General features: G+C 40.0%; 1 protein-coding gene across 1 annotated transcript; it reads right to left on the minus strand.

Moving 5' to 3' along the window:
* Positions 1–4,432: 4,432 nt before the first annotated feature.
* On the minus strand, positions 4,433–15,950 carry LOC135991449 (phospholipid scramblase family member 5-like). The gene is made up of 7 exons (XM_065640108.1): positions 15,938–15,950; positions 13,230–13,381; positions 8,853–8,895; positions 7,727–7,947; positions 6,614–6,775; positions 5,436–5,597; positions 4,433–4,503 (listed from the first exon to the last, which is right to left on the minus strand). The coding sequence occupies exons 1-7, from the start codon at positions 15,948–15,950 to the stop codon at positions 4,465–4,467; spliced, it is 792 nt and encodes a 263-aa protein (XP_065496180.1). The 3' UTR covers positions 4,433–4,464.
* Between the last annotated feature and the right edge of the window lie 1,620 nt (positions 15,951–17,570).

Genomic DNA, 17,570 nt, shown 5'->3' on the forward strand with positions numbered 1-17,570 from the left:
GCAAGTCGCTGGGCACACATCAGTCTCTGTCCTTCTGACCTTTCTTTTGTAAAAGGTTAGTGAGCTTTGGTAAGCAGAATACTAACAAGTACAAAAGAAAGCAGAAAATTGTACCTGACATGGGCTGTCTCGCTCCAAAAAGGAGGTATTCGTCTCTTAAAAATGGTTTTGTTGATTTCATTTTGGAGCAGTGAAGTAATAAAATGCTGAAAAATCATGAAAAAACTGTTGTCTCATGACAGGTACTAATAAAGTACTTCAATAATGATTTGGCATTAAGGAAGAGATTCCTAAGAGGGATCGAGTTTAGAAAAACATCTATGATTCCAGAAAAAAAAAAAATTAAATATCTTTTCGCAGGATAGGCGGTGATTTTCCCTGAAGAACTAAGTTCTTTTTTGGCCCCCTAAGGGAGCCATTTTTAGGGAAGAAAAAAGCACATTTAAAAACCTAAAGTGATCTTTTAATTAAAGTAGTATGTATCATTCTAATATAGAACATACCACTCTAATTGAAAAGAAATTGATACGACCAAGAAGATAGTCAGGAAGAGGAAAGCGCATATATTTTTTTCCAAACAGGTACCACTTCGACAACTCCATTAGAAACACGTATATTTTGGATCATTTCTAGGTTTGTCTAATCCTAAAACAAATAACTCAATGGAAACAAAAAGTCTTTTTTTTTTTCCCCCAAAACACACATCGAAGTCTACAAAGAGAAGTACTTTTACATCCACCAAATTATTATATGGCAAAAATATCTCAGGACTTACATAGATGCTATGTTGCCACTTTCTTCCAAAAAGTGGTTGACCTTCCCACAGAACAGCTCTCTCTTTCCCAGGCAGTGGTGTTGTCTGGGTTTGTGGCACTACAAGTCCCAGGACAGCACATGGTGATAGTCCATGATGACATCATGTGGGGACAAAGTTATTTTACCCATAGAAACCTTCTACATTTCTAGGGACCTCACCACAAGGCAATCTCCTTTAGACACAGCACTTTATGCAGAAGGCAGGGAAATTCCTGGGACTGGGGCTTCATCTCTGTCCACCTGTGGAAGCTGGTGAGGTGCTCCAGGTGGAAAAAATAGGTTTTGGGCTGACCAGAAGAGCTCACTTTGTTGTAGACTGGATTCTGCCCATAGATCTACAAGATCTTATAAAATATGAGTTACCAATAATTCAGCTGTAAGTTGCAGACAATAAAGATAACCCAGCACCATGTGACAAAGGTTCCGTAGCAGATAAAGAAAATAAAATCTTTCGGTTAAGGGTAGAAATCAATTAGGGGTTAAAGGTGTGCTGATCTTTAATCAGCATCCTGGGTACAGCTTGTGATCTCTGGAAAGCTAAATATTGCAATAATGAACTGTTGCTGCCATCTACTGAACGCAAAAATTATGTACTACACAGCTTTACAATTTGTCTTGTGATCAACCATCAAACTATTTGCTTGGCTGTATTGAGTAAGATTTCCATTTCATTAGAACAATCATGTTTCTTCTAGAAGATGTTCAGGACATTAATTTGCCCCTCCTTTGGGGAATACTGAATTGTCCTTTAGAGGGCCACTCCTAGCCCATAAGGGAATTGTGAAAGGTGAGATTTGTACAGAGCATATAGAGCTCCTAAAATGTGAAACACATTGCTATTAATAAGAAAGAATTACTAGATAGAGCTGCAGGTTTTGAAAATTTTATTACACGTTAGCTTTTCTTTAATAATATCACACAGAACCCCTTCATCTTTGCTGAGGATAAATACCTGCCCTTGTATGGCAGCTATGATTTAGACAAAGGAGCTTCCAGTTGAAAAAGTGCTCGCATTGGCACTGAATTTCTACCTGGATGCTGAAGGGTGGGATCCAGGTCAAGCAGGCTGCTGCGGCTGTTCTAGCCAGCAAGAGCAACCCCAACCCCAGTCCTTTGTTTTATCCAGGGACTGAACCTGTTCCTGTATGTCCCAGAAGCTGGGTATACACAGAGGCATTCAAACATACTCATACACGTATGCAAGCACTACACTAAAAAAAAAAAAAAAGTTGTACTAGCACGCTAAACAGCAACAAAGTCACTAAGTGCAAGAAATACAGTACTATAATCTGCTTACAATATATATATTAAAAAAAATATGCACGGATTTCTTACCTACAAGGTATATTTGTGGATAATCGCAGCCAAATTCAGCCTGGCAGGTAAATAAGATCCTATTTTGTGTTGACTTAGTGGTGGTCGTACACATTTGCTTCAAAGGTGTCTTTGGCTTGTTAAGGGTCGCGAGAAGGCCGGGAGGTGCGGAGGACGAGTGGCAGGTGACAGGGGAGCTCGCTGGTCACACCTGGCACTGCGCTCGGCCGGGCGTTCAGACACACACAACTCGAGTGCAAGAACATGGTTTTGCATGAGACCCAAGACTGTTGGCTGCAATAATAGTCACTTCTGTCTAAGACAACAAAAGGAATTTAAAGAGATAATATAAAAACCTGGCTCTGTTTCTCAATCTGCATTAGAGTAAGTCAGGAGTGAACCAACTGAATTTAGTAGAATGACACCAACATGAAAGTAGTGAGAACAGCAAACTGGCATCTGTGTTCTTCTGCAAAACTATAAACTTCCACACGAGGGAGCTTCTTGCCCACAAAGCTCACAGCTACTGCACAGGGTGCTTCCTCCTGGGAAGGGTGACAGTGATGGTTCCCCCCGAGTTCTCAATTTCTGCAGATTGCGGCTTGATTGCACTGCCAGGAGTCACAGTGAGAGCCAGTAATGAAACGGTTAACAGATAATGATGATTGTCAGAGCTTGTTAACGACAATTATTTTCAAGACATATGTAAATCTGTATAAATACCTAAGTGTGGTATATAATGTAAAACATACTGTTTAAATCTATAAGCATTCCTGAGTTAATTTTGCTATGGGAATATTAGTTGCAACTTCCTGATTTCGCTGTGTTTAAATTCATAACCATGAACATTAATTTAAAATTAGTCTAAATATTTGTTGAGAATTAATCACCTGATAAATTTAGCTCTTTTTCATTTTTATGAATTATTCATTATCTCCTCTCCTTTCCGTTGATATGTTGGTTATTTACGAGAATTGAATTACCAGTTCACACTAAAAAAAAAATTCAGCATTCATGGTGATTTGTAAAATGTTCCCCTTGGAAACTTGACTGGTGACTAGGATAGCATTTGCTTTTGACACCAATATTGTATGGTACTAGTTTGCTTCTTGAGAATGTGTTGGAGTTTTTAAGATAGGCATAAGCATGTTCATACAGCAAATATTTTGCAACAAAAAATTTTCTGTTTGTCTTACGTATATATCAGGGATGTTCTACAAAGGCAGCTTGTATTAGTAAAAGCCTGTTGGTAGGAATATTTGGGAACAGTATGATGTGGTGTGACTGCAGGAATGAACAGCTATGTAGAACTGCCATCTGAAACAGAAAAAGCTCCTGTTGCACAGTTCCATCCTGGAAAATACCTGAGCTTGCCAAAGGAAAAGAATAATTCTGTGCTAGGGTGGCCTCAGGCAAGGCTGAATGAAAATTTATCAACCACCAGATATTATTAAAAGGAGCAAAACTTTGAAGGAAAGTCTTAGTAGATGGGAGTAAGAATCTCTAACATTAGACAGGTGAAATATGAAGTGGTTTGTGCACGTCTAGCACACAGAGCACCATTTCTCAAACCTTATGGCCTGCGTTCAATAAGGGCAGTGGAAGACCAGATTTTCTGAGTAGATGTTATGTTCCAGACTCTAGTACTGGAAGCCTAATTTCTGGCTGCCTCTCATTAAACAAATCCACCATAAAATTAACTTACTAGCAAACATCACTTCCCTTCTTTCAATTCGTTGAAACGGATAACATCTTGAACTTCCCATTGGGTGATGTCTTTGTTACTTTCAGCCTGAGCTGGCTACTATTAATTAAAAAACAAATCAGAAAACTACTTCTAAAATTATGAAAAAGCCAAACCCCTGGAACACACCCTCATGTGGTTAGTAACTGGTACCAGCACTTGCAAAACATCAAAAGGCTTTTCTAAACATAGACTTTCATCAGTGATGCTGCAAGCCTTCATCTAATCTTTCATGATTTCCCATGCAGGAACATCAAAAGAGAAAGAAGAGAATAGCACTGTTCCAAAGCAACAGCGCTCTGTGTGAAAAGTTATGTGTTTAGCTACAACACACATAAAATATAAGTAGGAAATTGTTATTTATGAGACATATTTTAATAAACTTCATCATTAGGTCCCTTTCTTTTCCTATAAGGAACAAGGATTTGTGCCATTCAAAATCACGTCGAAAGCTCAGGGGATTTCTGGAAGAAAATGAAAAAGAATTAGAAAGTATCTAACGTATAAGTCTTCAAAGCAAGAAGATCAATTTATTTTCATTTTTACTTACTGAAACACGTTTTGCATATTTTATTGTTTCTGTCATCTTGTTATAATCCATCCAAAGAGTTTTCAAAGAACATTAAGTCCTACAAATAAACAAACTGTGAACAGTAAGGAAGGTAGGAAAATGCAACGGTTACTATCAAAAGTCTTACTTGTAGGCTTTTTTTACATAAAGTAATTAGTCAATCATTTTCCATTCCTCTGTCACTGAGCAGCAGGAGTTTTGGAGGACAAAATCCAAAAATCTTAAGTGTCATGAGAGTTACACTTCTGACCTAATAAAAGCAAAATATCTGAATTGTTGTTGCTATTTTAAAGCAAACACTTTCCAGTGAATAATTTAAACAGTTTTTTCCTTTAATATTATATTCTCTGATATAAGTATCACAGATGATTTCAAAACCATTGCATGTTAATATTAACTCATTAGCATTGGCAAAAAAGGTTTACAGAAAATATCAATTTGTAATTCTAGAAAACATGCTTCTTAAATTCATCCTTGCCCCTACCGATGAGTATTCCCCTTTCCCACAATTCTTCTCTTATTGTTATCTTCACAAGGAAGTTTTTGTAGGAAATTTCATATGACCTGAAGGTCTTACATGTAACACCTAACAGAATTATTGAAGTGGCACTCACCATTTGAAATTATTATTAGAAATAACATAACTTTTGTTCTGGTTCATACACCAATTCAAACACAACAGATAAGAGGCTTGGGGGAGTCTGGTAGGTTTGACGTGTATGGCAATCAAGATTATTGAATCACATGTGGAATACTATTTAAATGGTTTAATAAACAAAAAATGTTAGGAACCTAGAGATGCTCAGTAAATAAGAGAAAAACAAAAGCAGCTGTAAAAGTTAAAAGGTTTTCATTTAACTTATCTTTTAGGTAATGGGTTTGGCTTTTCATTGCACTTATGCCTTTATAGGATCGCAGCTGATAGCAAAGGCCCCTTTGGTCCCAGCCTGCCCATCTCTGTAGATCTGTCTCTTGGGTTTGCATACTTACAATGAGGAAACAAGCACCAATGATTACTGCCTTGATTCTCACATCAAGATCTACAGGGACCTGGATCCCAAAGTTGGCAGTGTTGGTGAAGACATTGTTTACAAAACCAGACCAGTACTTGGAAATTTTGCCAATCGTTGACATCTCATTGAGAGCTTTTACCTGCACAAATAAAAAAAATAGTAATACACCTGAAGGTAAATAAGTAAAATACACACCGATTATGTCTCGACAGAATTAATGACTGTGCCCTGACACACAGAGTATGCTAGAGTTGTCAGGTGGTTCTTTTATCCTTATCACTGATTAGTGTCGGGTTTGCCTTTAGGAGTGGCACACAAGAATGGGTCTCAAGTTTGGAAACATCAGCAACTTTAGACCTGACAGAAAAGTGGAGGAAAGCAATTGTGAAAGTTTACACCACTTTTGCTCTTTTTTCACAATGAAAATTTTTTTCCTGTCTTATGTTTCTGATGTGCTCCCAGTCGCAGCAGTACCATTGCTGTGGACCACTGTCCCTTACAGCTGACAGATATGTTCTTAATTAGATAGCCATCTGCATGTTTCTCACAGTATACTGAAGTCTTCTGATTTGGCTAACGAGTTGATCAACACAGCAACTCTTTTATGATGGCTTAACTAAAGCAAATAGCTTTGGTCACATCAGAAAACTCTGTCCATGGTTTCTCTGAGCATCTCCCATTCTCCCTCTCATCCCTTAAATATTTCAATGGCTCCTCAGAATTATTTTTCTCCTGATGAATGCTGTCAAATGTATGTAGATGTAATGCACAGTGATCCTGTCCGTGGTTCTCAGTCTGAGAATAATGAAGGCAGCAGATTCCATGTCACAGGCTTTAAGGGACTACGAGTCGGGTACCAGTGAATGCATGTGGGATGGAACCCTGAGCTGAAATCAACAGTCATGAACAGCCGGGACGAGGACTCTGCTTAGCAACATATTTATTTCCCTGATGGAATTGTCACTCCTGTCCAGAAAACATTTGTGGGAATCTGAGTGTAGAAGTCAGGAATTCCAATGCACATTGTTGTATTTCTGTTCCATAATTATAGCAATTTACATAATATTTTTAAGTGTAGAATAACGGGATTTTTGAGTGAGAAATTTATTCAAAGTAGTAAAACTTTAACATTCTTAACATTCATCAGAAACATACCTCAAAGTCAACATCTTCAAAACAGCCACAAGTTGCATATGGGCCAATTATCTTCAGTACATCTTCTTTGCTTTCATTCTGTATAGTAAACTTAGGCAGAAAAGGGTCCCAGTTCTGTACAACATATCCAACTATTGTTCCTGGTGGGGACTGAACTTCTAACTAGCAAACAAAACAAAAAACCCTTATAGACTAATATTATAATAGTGTATTATTTCTATAATGACAACATATATTATTTACCTAATATAATAATAAATAATTTTACCAAACTGTGAACTAGATGTTACAAGGCTGTCTAATGGTGTTTTTAAATAGTGCACAATATGAAGCTCAAAAGCTGCACCAGAAGCTAACATCTTACATATAAGATTTGATAAAAGCCATGCACTGTGAAGTCTTTTTTATTGTAATCTGTGAGTATCCTATAAACTTTTTTATATAGCAGCTGTGCTACAAAAGGACCTTTTTTAAAAAAATCCTGATGCAGAACCTAGAAAGTAGGTAGATCAGTCATCACATAAAACATTTTTGTAAAACAAGAAAGATGTCTGAATAAAGGAGTCAAAAATAAGGAGAAATAGAATCTGCATTTGTCACTCAAAGCAGCTTATTTCTAAGTTCTGCAATTTCTCAAAGATGTATGGCCTTAAAGAGGCAGGGTCACAGAGCAAAGCATGAGCTTCCTCGGAGAGCTGCTTCCCAGTCCCACCCACACGCACCAGTGGCCTCCAGTGATTTTCCATCCTTCATGCTCTGGGAGCAGAGTGGGTGACGTCCGTCTGCAGCACCAACAGACGTCAGTCTGTGGCAGGGCAGGCAGTGTTCTAGGGTGTTGCCTAATTGGGGAGACATCTGTATCATCAGATACAGAGGCTTTGTTCAGGATGTCAGCAGGGTAAGGTCCCACGGGAGACAGGAGGCAAGCTAGGAATATAGCTGTGAGAAGGTTTATCAATAGTTACTTCTAAACGAAGGCCCCACGCAGTGCCCCAGGCTGAGAGGTGGGTGTGAATTCCCTCCCGCCGACCTCGCGGACGTTGCACAAGGCTTCACCAATGCTGTGCACAGACAGCGAGATGCTGGGGCAGAAGGCAATTAGGATTCACTCACCTCTTGCAGGAAGCAGGGGAACCAGCAGCTGTTACATCTCAAGGGCCTGTTCACTGTAATCACTTCTCGGCCCGTGTTATCAGCAATCCTTATGGTGAAAGACCTTATGGGCGAACACAAGTTACGATCAAAGCAACCATTTTCTTCCACTGCAAAGTAAACTCTTTGTCCCAAATGGTTTTTTATCTCGTATTTGCTGGAGGTCTCTGTGCCAAGTATGGCTAATAAAGCAAAACAAGTAGTACATTACTTTAGTATAATGTTAAAATTAGATTTAGCCCTTACCAAGACCCACCCAATTCAGCTTTGCATGCAAGTTTCTAGTTCTGGTCTGCTCTGTAGCATGTATTCTAAAAATCTGTGGAACAGAGACTTTTTAAAAAATTGTTTTGAAATAAGAACACAAAGAAGATATACAATTATAAGGAAATAATAATAATAACAACGTCAGGTCTGTATTTTGAAGGAATGTGTAGTTCAGACTTTTATTTGCTGTATGAAGTACATATCACAAACCAGAACTCAGATCCTGACTTTTGGGTTGGGCTTTTTCTTATTTTATCATCTGTGAAAAGTAACAATATGAAGCTGTTCCACTCCTTTGACAAAATTTTCACTCAGTGAGATGTCCAAGAATCAGGCCAAAACCATTTTGAATGAAATACATTAAAAATGTTTTACTTGCAGATCTTAATACTTGTTCAGTATTTTGAAATTCTAAGCAACTATGTAAATAGAAAACTATTATTCTTCACTTTGTGCCTTCTGATCTTTCCTTATTTGCTTTGTTTCTCATAGCATGTTAATTATTGTTGAAGACAATACATTTTTCCATGGATTAGAAAGATGGTTAAACTTTAATAACTTTGAGGGAGAGGTATCTGATGTAGAGACTTTAGGACTGGTGTAGAGATTACTCACTGTAATCTTTCTCTCCTCATCGGTTTTCTGCAGAACAAGCGTAGAGAAAGTGAACTTTCACCACACTAACACTGCATTAGAGGCCTGATGCAAGGTCAGCAGGAGGCTTCACAGTGACTTCAACAAGGTGAGGGCAAGATTCAGAAACCTTTTGGAGACATCTGTGTACCGGCACTGTTAAAGCACAACAAGGATTGCACCATACCTTCAAGAAGCTCCACCTGCTGATGAATAATTATCCGGTCCAACTGTTTAAAAAAAAAGACAAGATGGTGGACGTTGGAAAGGTCTGGGGCCGCCAGTGATGTCTGTCTATTTTTATTGCTCATTTCCCTGTTATTAGCATTTCTTTCCTTCCGGAGGTGCGCAAGCTGGGTGCCCTAGGAGTATCTCAAGTCACACTTTAGTCACGCCTCTGAAATGATGACTGACGAGCATGACATTGAGTGCCGTGGTCATGTAATTTGCCCACAGTTTTGAAGAAAAATAATCCTCACTGGGCGAATGAGGAAGCCAACAGCAATGAAGAGATGTATGCGAGAAGCAGGAGCCACTTCTCACTCCTGCTCCTCCCTCCTGGTCTTGGCAGAAGGGAAGCCCCCTGCCCCAGAGCTGAGGTTGGCGCTGGGCAGCACAGCAGTGCAGGGGTGAATAGTTTGGGCTCCAGCTCAAAATGCGCTGCAGCCACATCCCCAGGGCCCCACTGGAGCAGCCCAGCCGGGCTGTCAGGTAATGCCAACAACACACACAAGCTTTAACGCTCCGATTTCAGGCACTGGGAGTTCTGCACCCTGAATCTGGCAAATGGTCACGCTGAGGTGCCAGAATGAGCAAAGCAACAGCTCCCCAGAAAAACCCTCGGCTGGCTGAAACTCTCTTCCTCTGTGAGCTGGTTACAAATGCAGGAGGAAAACTGTCTGCCATGGTAGCCAGCTTTTCTATTCTTATCGTCCCTCTGACATTACTCTTTTTTAGAGAACAGTCATTAGTATTATAAAACCAGCAAGACTTAATTTCAGTCTACCTTTCAGTTTTATGTGACTTTTTATGCCTGTTTTATGTGATAGTTTAGGCTTTGCTAATTTATTTTCCTTAAATTCCTGATGGGCAAATGCTTGGCACAGGATTTTGCCATTACTCACAGCTGCAGACAGAATGCACACAACGACCTTCTGAGACCAGCATGTCACAGCACTCCAGCGTCTGTATATTTTACAATTGATAAATCTTGCGCCTGGTACATATTCAAACTGTTGCAGCCATTTGTCAGTTCTAGTCATCTCCTGCAGCTAATTCACAGGCTGCAAAGAAAAGCTGGTAAAAGAGAAATTTCTTTATCCTTTTCATTAATCTCCAAAATGTTCATGCCAGTAATTGAAATAAGAAAAAAATATTTGGACTTAAAATTTTTCTCCCAAGAATCTTTGCTGTTTGTAGTTTAGATTTCATGAGATATGTGAACTCTTGGTGCTCATGGGAAGTGCTCTGCTGATGAAAAAAGAATAAACAAGTTAAAGATGGCAGGGCTACTTTAATATCTCAATATGGATTTCTTTGTCTCATGTAGACTGTCACATGGAAAAGAAAATCAATGAGCCTGAGCAGTTAAAAGTTTTGAGTGATTCTGGTCTGTGTATTGGTTTATTGTGTACAATGTACAAACAATGTTGAGACAGAGTGGCAATATCACTTGTCAGGCTTGCTTGTTTTGCCTTTCACTGTGTTCTGCAAGGCAGCTATTCTGATTGTATCTTTTATAGGGGCACTTGTGGATTAAGAGAATTCTGCACTTGCATTTGAAAGCATCTAGACCACTTTGGTTTACACGGGTCTGAGTCCTCTTGAGCTCAGATGTGTTAAAATTCCTTCTACACAGCTAATTATCAGTACTCAGTTTTGTGGGCATTAAATTTGCATCTGATCAGTCTAACCAAGAATAAATTAAGAAGCTTCTCAGAAAACTGGTTAAGCCTGAATAGTGGCAGAACATGCTGTTGAGCTACTTGGAAAATTCTTCTCCAAGGTCTCATATCTCTATTCCTGCTATGGGGAAAAGTTCTCTCAATTTTTGTGATAGGCACTGGCCAGTTCCTCAAACCGTGGCTGTGATCTGGAAGATAATAATGAGGTTTGGCTAGCTTGTTCTGTAGGAAATTGATTAAAGAGTGTTGCTTTTTTGATGCTGACAGAAAGCCTGGTGTCAGTTTGCCAGGGCAGAAGTAGTTTATGGCACCTTGAACAGCCGAGCAAATCGCTCCTCAACTTGACTGACTCTGGGTGTGTACTTGCAGAGTGAAATATTGCTGTCTGGCCTTAATGTACACAATAGACATTTTCTTTTCCTCTCATTCAACACTACATATTGTGCCTTTGAGTTGCTCTTTAGAATAACACTGTAGGGATCTCTCTGAGATTCACTAAATTTAGGTTCTTGTTTCAAACACGTCGTGGTCTTATTAGTAAATATATTCAGCTTTCTCAAATCTGTCCAGATATCTTCCCCACTCCTGCTGGAGATAATCCCAGAACTTCATTTCTATTTTTTTATCCTGTACTTATTCACGATCGCTTTCTATACAATCTTTCTTCTGATAGTATAATTCTATAAATTGTCTCATTTTCCCACACGTTGTTTACTCTTCTAGGGGTAAGAGTTGTCATAGCTCCCTCTCTGGTACCATTTTCTTAGTCTAAATATGAAACACTCGCAGTCTTGTTTTAAAGCACTTTCTCTATTTCCCATGTCCTTCCAGTAGCACCTGTCTGTGCCTATTTCAATTTGGACCAACTTTCCCCAATACACACACAACCAGAAGGATACTCAGTATTCCAGTCTTTCCAGTGGCATCAAAAATTCACTGTTCTGCTAGAAATATCTTCATTCATTTGAGAATTTCATTACATGAAAATCTCTTAGTCCATCAGGATAAATCCCAAGAGATTACTCTGGCAGCTGTGAATCCCACATTCATTCTGAAGGCAGCCCTCTCCCTGCTGGTCAGATCTCCTTTCTGCTGCAATCTATCCTGTCTGAGCTTGTTTCATTAGTCACACAGCCAGTGTGACTTCAGCATCACACACCAAAACGTTCAGCAACACATGGACGCTCTAGCTGTGGGTATATGCCAATAATCAGCATTGCACACATGCTTTCCACTTTTCAGACTGCAGAGAAAATTGAAAATAATTAGCAAGGGCTGCAGCACAGACACATGGTTACTGGGCTGAGAACAAGCCTTGAACAAAGTCGAGTTCTAGTTATAGTTCTGACAGCCACTTGCTCTTTTGTCTTTATGTCAGACACAAAGCTTTGACAAAATGGAGTAATAGAATTTGCTTGCCCACATTGTGTGTGTAAATCTGAGGTGTAATTCATGTTCATACAGGAGACTGAATATGTAACCTGCCAAGTATTTAACTATCACAATCACTAAAAAATGTAGCTCAGAGTCTGTGAGCAATGCTCCTGTAATTGACAACATATAATTTTGTGCATGGGCACCATGAAATGAAAATCATAACTCCACATGAAAAATGGTTTCTGAAGGGTCTCCCAGTTTCATTAGCTGTCTAGATAACTTAGCTCCAAATATAAAATACAGACAATTTCTGCTCCTGTACAAAACTACCAGAAATCTATATCTAAAATACAGACCTTGAGTGAAATAAACATTTCCCAGCACCACCAAAACACAAACACAGCAGAAGTCTGTGTATCAGAATCACAACCTGACTGCACTAGGGGCCAGATTCTGTCCCTGTCCGTACCAGGCAGGGTGTATAAACTGTCACTCAGTGTATATAAGAGTGGCCGAATCCAGCCACATGTGAAACGCAAACTGGAGTCAGTGTCAAAGCTGCAGCAGGGAGTGACCCTCCCCGCAGAAAAACGCAGGAAGAGAGGGAAGTTCTGGAGCAGAGCTGCCACCAGCGCTGGTCTGAGTGCCAGGAGCCGTGAGGTTTCACAGAGTGAGATGGACACCATGCCCCATGACCCCACACAGAACAGGTGCGGGTTTGTAGCCACCCAGGTTCACGCTCACAAAGTTGTCTCCTTGGCAGCTTGCCTCCCCAGGACCTTACCTCTATCTAACATGGATAGCACTGCTCTCGGCAGAAGGAGTTTACTCAGAAGACCTTCATGTTCCTCAAAGGATGGGTGATAAGGAGGTAAAAAGTCCTTCACACACTGCCGGTGTCAGTGTTCCTGAGGCCAGCTGGAATTCGATAGCCATTGCCCTGAGGGTGAGCTCTTAAGGAGTTGGAAGGAAACTGGGGGCAACAAGAGGGGTAATACTATGACCTAGAAAAAGTCCTACAGAGAAGAAAACCATGGTTTTGGTGCAAGGAGAGCTGCATGCACAACAAATGGATTTTTATAAAAACAAATGGCAGCAATGAAAGAAGGACTTGTCATTCCTATGCTCCCTATTTCATAGTAATATCAAACAACAATAAACCCTCTCTATCTCAACCTGCTTCTCCCTCAAGAAAAGAAGACCCAAGCAACTCCATCCCCTAAAGTAACAAAGAAGTCTACAAAGAAAACAAAATAATTCTAACATTTGGAAATATTCAAGACCTGGTTCAGGTACTCCAGACCAGGTGGCAAGTTATGAGTGTGTGATGTTTGCTTCCAGAGACTTGTTGGTTCAACAGGCTTATTCTCTTCTGGAAAGTCAGAAGAACCAGGGAGATAATCCTTGAAGATTGGGTTATTTTGTCCCTTAGATTCTGCAGGAAAAGAAGAAACAAACAAACAAACAAACCAACCAAAAATGAACAGGGCCAAACAGCAGTTAGTTGCTTGGATCAAAACTAGAACAATAACGTCACATTCTGCCTGTGACTGTATCAGCATTTTAGCGCAGATCAGGAGTGAGGATCTGAAATGACACTCCTGATGGCCCCGCACTTTGAGCACTCTGATTCACTTTGTAAAGTAGTTTTGGAGTACACAAAGTGGGATACACTTAGATGAAGCTCAACCAGGAGATGTGGTCTTGGAGGGCACGTAATTCACTCTGACAGCTTGCGAGCACAGTCTGTGTGACAAGGCTGGAGCCGGTCCAGAGTCACACACAGAGCGGCCACAAGATGCTCAGCCCAGCTCCACGTGGGCTGCCCTGCGTGCTGGTGTACACCCAGCTGCTGAGGGCTTGCTCCTAGCAAGAGGCTTCCCAGCATCTTGAGGTCACGCATATTTTCTGTTAATTAGGGATAACCTTTCCAGGGACTTCAGATTTCCCAAGCTGGCTGTTACAACCCTGGTATCGAAGTCTAAACAGCCTCTCACCGTGTATTATTCATTAGTATCTTAATGAAAAGATCAGGTATCGTTAAGCTGAGTTTTCTGGTTTGCAATTGCAAACACATCCTTTAAGACACAGTGGTGGTTACCTTGGATAGTGTGGTGAAGGTAAGGAGAGCATTTACTGATACAGGCACCTGTGTGCCCACACCCCACCACATGCACAGGCACTGCTTCCCACAGTGCAGCGACCACCTTTGCCATTTCATTCTCAACACATCCTACTGGGTTTGCTATGAGCATCCTTCCACAGCCTGCAGTAACACTAGTTCTGCCAGAACACGAAAGAGCAAGCTGAAGCTCTCTGCGTATAAATGGCAAATCCTCATATTAAGCTGAGCCCCCGTGTGTTGGCAGTAAAGCAGTCCCCAAATTGATCATTTTTATCTCATGTCTGACAATACTTAGGCATGATGGGGTTTGAGGTCCAGAAGGAATTTTGGCTCTAAGTCTGAAGCTCTCTTTTGGTGTTGTGGATTTAAATGAGATCATTTAGTATTATTTGAACTCACTGTGGCCAATTCATCGTTTAATCATGTTTTGATCTTAATTTGTCTTTGCAGCCACTGCTTTCCTTCAAAGTCTGAGACAGGAAGAAGTAATGCCTTTGAATTTGTCACTAGCTTTTAAAAATGTATAACTAGGTGATAAATATTTTATATGCTCTTCTGCATCATTTTACCTCACAGAGTTCTGTTACTGCCGTAAATCTTGTTGTTACATGAAATGCCATGAAATGACCAAGTGTTAGAGTTATTTTCAAATAATAAAGAGAAAAAAAAGACAACAAACTGCAGTTCTACCTGTCAAATTTTAAGCTATACAAAAATCAAACAGTAAACACATTAAATATTGATGAAAATCCAAGCTACTCTGACACTTTGTCTATTTTTGTATATGTCTCCCAGTTAATGTATGGTATTGGAAAACTTTAAAGTTACCATATGACACAGTGAGCATTCTGCACAAACATAATTTGTAGCGTTACTTATTCCTAAAAGAAGTAAATTATCAAGTTCCTTCATTATGAAAACCATATTACACAATATGACTATTTTTCTGCTTCCGTTAACTACTATGCATTAAAAATATATAACCTAGGTTTCTTTTCTATGGCTAAACATAAGCAAAAAAAGAAGTATATTACAAGAGTACAATAATGCTGTAAAATCTGCTTGCTGCTGTATAACTTTTACTGCTGTAAATGCAGAATGTCCTGAGTATTTTGGGGGGCAAAGAGGGGTAAACAAACATCAACAGACATTGCCGAAACTCCCTGGGCCAACGTCTGCCTCTGTATGTCACAACACGGTGACATCTACGGAGTTGCATTCGTGTTAAGAAAAAACAGATTTGTGTCGTTCTACTTAGTGTAAATATTTGAAAGCACGGAGAAAGTGAATTTAGAAGGCTGGTTAGATCAGTATGCTGCAGTGTTTGCCTATAGTCCTGAGTACACAACCAGCTGCTGCTAAAAGATAATACATGACAAAGATGAACCCAGATAGGAGTAATCTGATTAAATTCAGTTATTCTTCAGATACTTATTTTCCTTATGTGGTTACCAGGACTCTGGCCAGTTTTTAAAGTGAAAAGCATTTGCTGATTTGGTATTTTCAAAATGGAATAGGAAAGAACTGTGCAAAAATAGTGGTACCCTTGGCTCAGTGCCTGCCCTTCCCACGCATTCTCTGCCGACAGGTTTAAGCACAAAGATACAAACACTAAATTTTCTGACTGAATACAGATGCTAACATTTTGTAACATATTTTATTCAAATAACATTCTAGTATAGATTTTAGTCTCCTTAGGAGCCTCTTGAATGCTGAAAAATTAAAGGAAGCCAAAGCAACTGTGCTTTGGCTGCTGTGGTTTTAGCCCGAAACTCTCATTTCATCAGACTGCTGATTGCTGGAAATGCACAAGACTGTAGTTTTCTGTAAACGTGATCTAAAAATACAGACTATAGATGCACTTACCTTGAGAGGCCATGAAGCTTCCTGAGTTACTTCTTCAAAGGAAGCCAGGTTAAAAGAAAAGGCTTTTCTTGTTGCAGCAAAGCAAAAAAGAGCACAGCATGCACAAAACTTCAGAAGGTGTCTGTCTACTTCATATCAGCTTACAAAGAACTGGAGGAAATGTATTGCCTTTCTCATGTTCCAGAACACTGCATTTTATGTCGATGGACAACAGGGGGAGATGATGCTGACAAACAAGCAAAACATTATTCATTTCAAGTGGTTTGCACCAATGGAAAGAGGGAGAAGTGTTTTGTGAATACAAAGAGGCAAAACTTCAACGTACCCACTGGCTAACTGAGCACATTAGACCTAAAATTCTGCTTTATAAGGTATGCATATATTCTAAGACTATACAAATTCTACCTTTATAATTCAATCTTTATGTTTCCCTTTCTTCAGGGTATCCAGTAAAGACAGAGGAGCTAATTACCTGCATTTCCCTATGACTGGCCCCCAGTCATGCACAGAGCAGGAAAAAGGACCTCGGATTTCTCATCATATTCTATCTGTGTAGCATCAGCCTCCCCTACAAGGGATTGTCATGCCTGCACCTAGACTCAGAAAGTTTTCCTGTACCCCCCCACCACGCTGGGCTCTGCTGATCCATGTGAGGTGTTTAAACTGGATTTGGGAATTAAAACAGATTGGCCATGCTTTGCTCCAGACAAGCACCTTCCATACCAAAATGTAACACATGTAATCACCTGCATTGCTCTTAGAGAAAAGGAGGAGGAGGAAGAGGGAGAGTAACCTTGACTTACCAGCTCATATTTCTGCCTCAAGTGCCCAAGTCGCCATGGAGATCATCATGCACATGCGAGCTGCAGACAGATGTGACACATGGCTGCAAAAATGGCAGGCTATGCACGGAGCTCAGCAGAGCAGAGTGAGGTGTTGGGGCCCATTTTCTGTTCTCCCTGCTACTGCAAATCCTCCTGATTTGAAACAGTCTGTAGGAGCAGGTCCAAGCAGATTTAATTCCAGAGTTAACAGTTCAGGAAGATGCTGACTGAGGCTCTCTGAAGGAAGAATACAGAAAACCCCTCTAAATAAATAAATAAATAAGCTGATTTTTATTAACCATGTTAGTCCACACAAAGGCTCCAGGTGTACCTGTGGAATGTGAGAAAATTTAGCTATGCAAAATTTTCCAGGAGTTTATCATTGCCCACGTGAGAAGTCCCTGGTTGCGGTGGCAGCACAGCCTGACCCAGCAGCTGGCTCCTGCTGAACTCACCCCTGGAAAGGGAGAAGGAAGCCCACAGACAAAAACCTTGGCACTAAACAAATCCTTCTGTACTGGAAAGAAGTTTGACATCCCTGCAGATTAAGGATGACTAAAGGTTTTTGATTCCTTTCTCCCTGCCAAAGATGTGCTTCTTTGGAGCAGGGCATCTAACCTGGAAAGCAGACACGAAGCCTAAACAAAGAAGAAAAAAGGAAAGGAAAAGCTCTGGATAAATATAGTAAACCTAACTTTGAAAATGACAGATGAAACCTCAGATAAGATGGCACTCATCTACCTTTAAAAATGAAAAAAGACTGACTTTACCTCCCAGAAATCCAAACCAAAAAAAAAAACCCAATAATT

Source organism: Caloenas nicobarica, chromosome 8 (genome assembly GCF_036013445.1).
Source record: "Caloenas nicobarica isolate bCalNic1 chromosome 8, bCalNic1.hap1, whole genome shotgun sequence".
Classification (NCBI taxonomy): Eukaryota; Metazoa; Chordata; class Aves; order Columbiformes; family Columbidae; genus Caloenas; species Caloenas nicobarica.

Excerpts from the sequence above, each read along its gene's own strand:
- LOC135991449 (XM_065640108.1), bottom strand. Across the intron at positions 5,598-6,613 it reads TTGAAGATGTTGACTTTGAG|GTAAAAGCTCTCAATGAGAT; the intron begins GTATGTTTCTGA and ends TTATTTGTGCAG. Across the intron at positions 4,504-5,435 it reads TTGGTGCTTGTTTCCTCATT|GACTTAATGTTCTTTGAAAA; the intron begins GTAAGTATGCAA and ends GTTTATTTGTAG.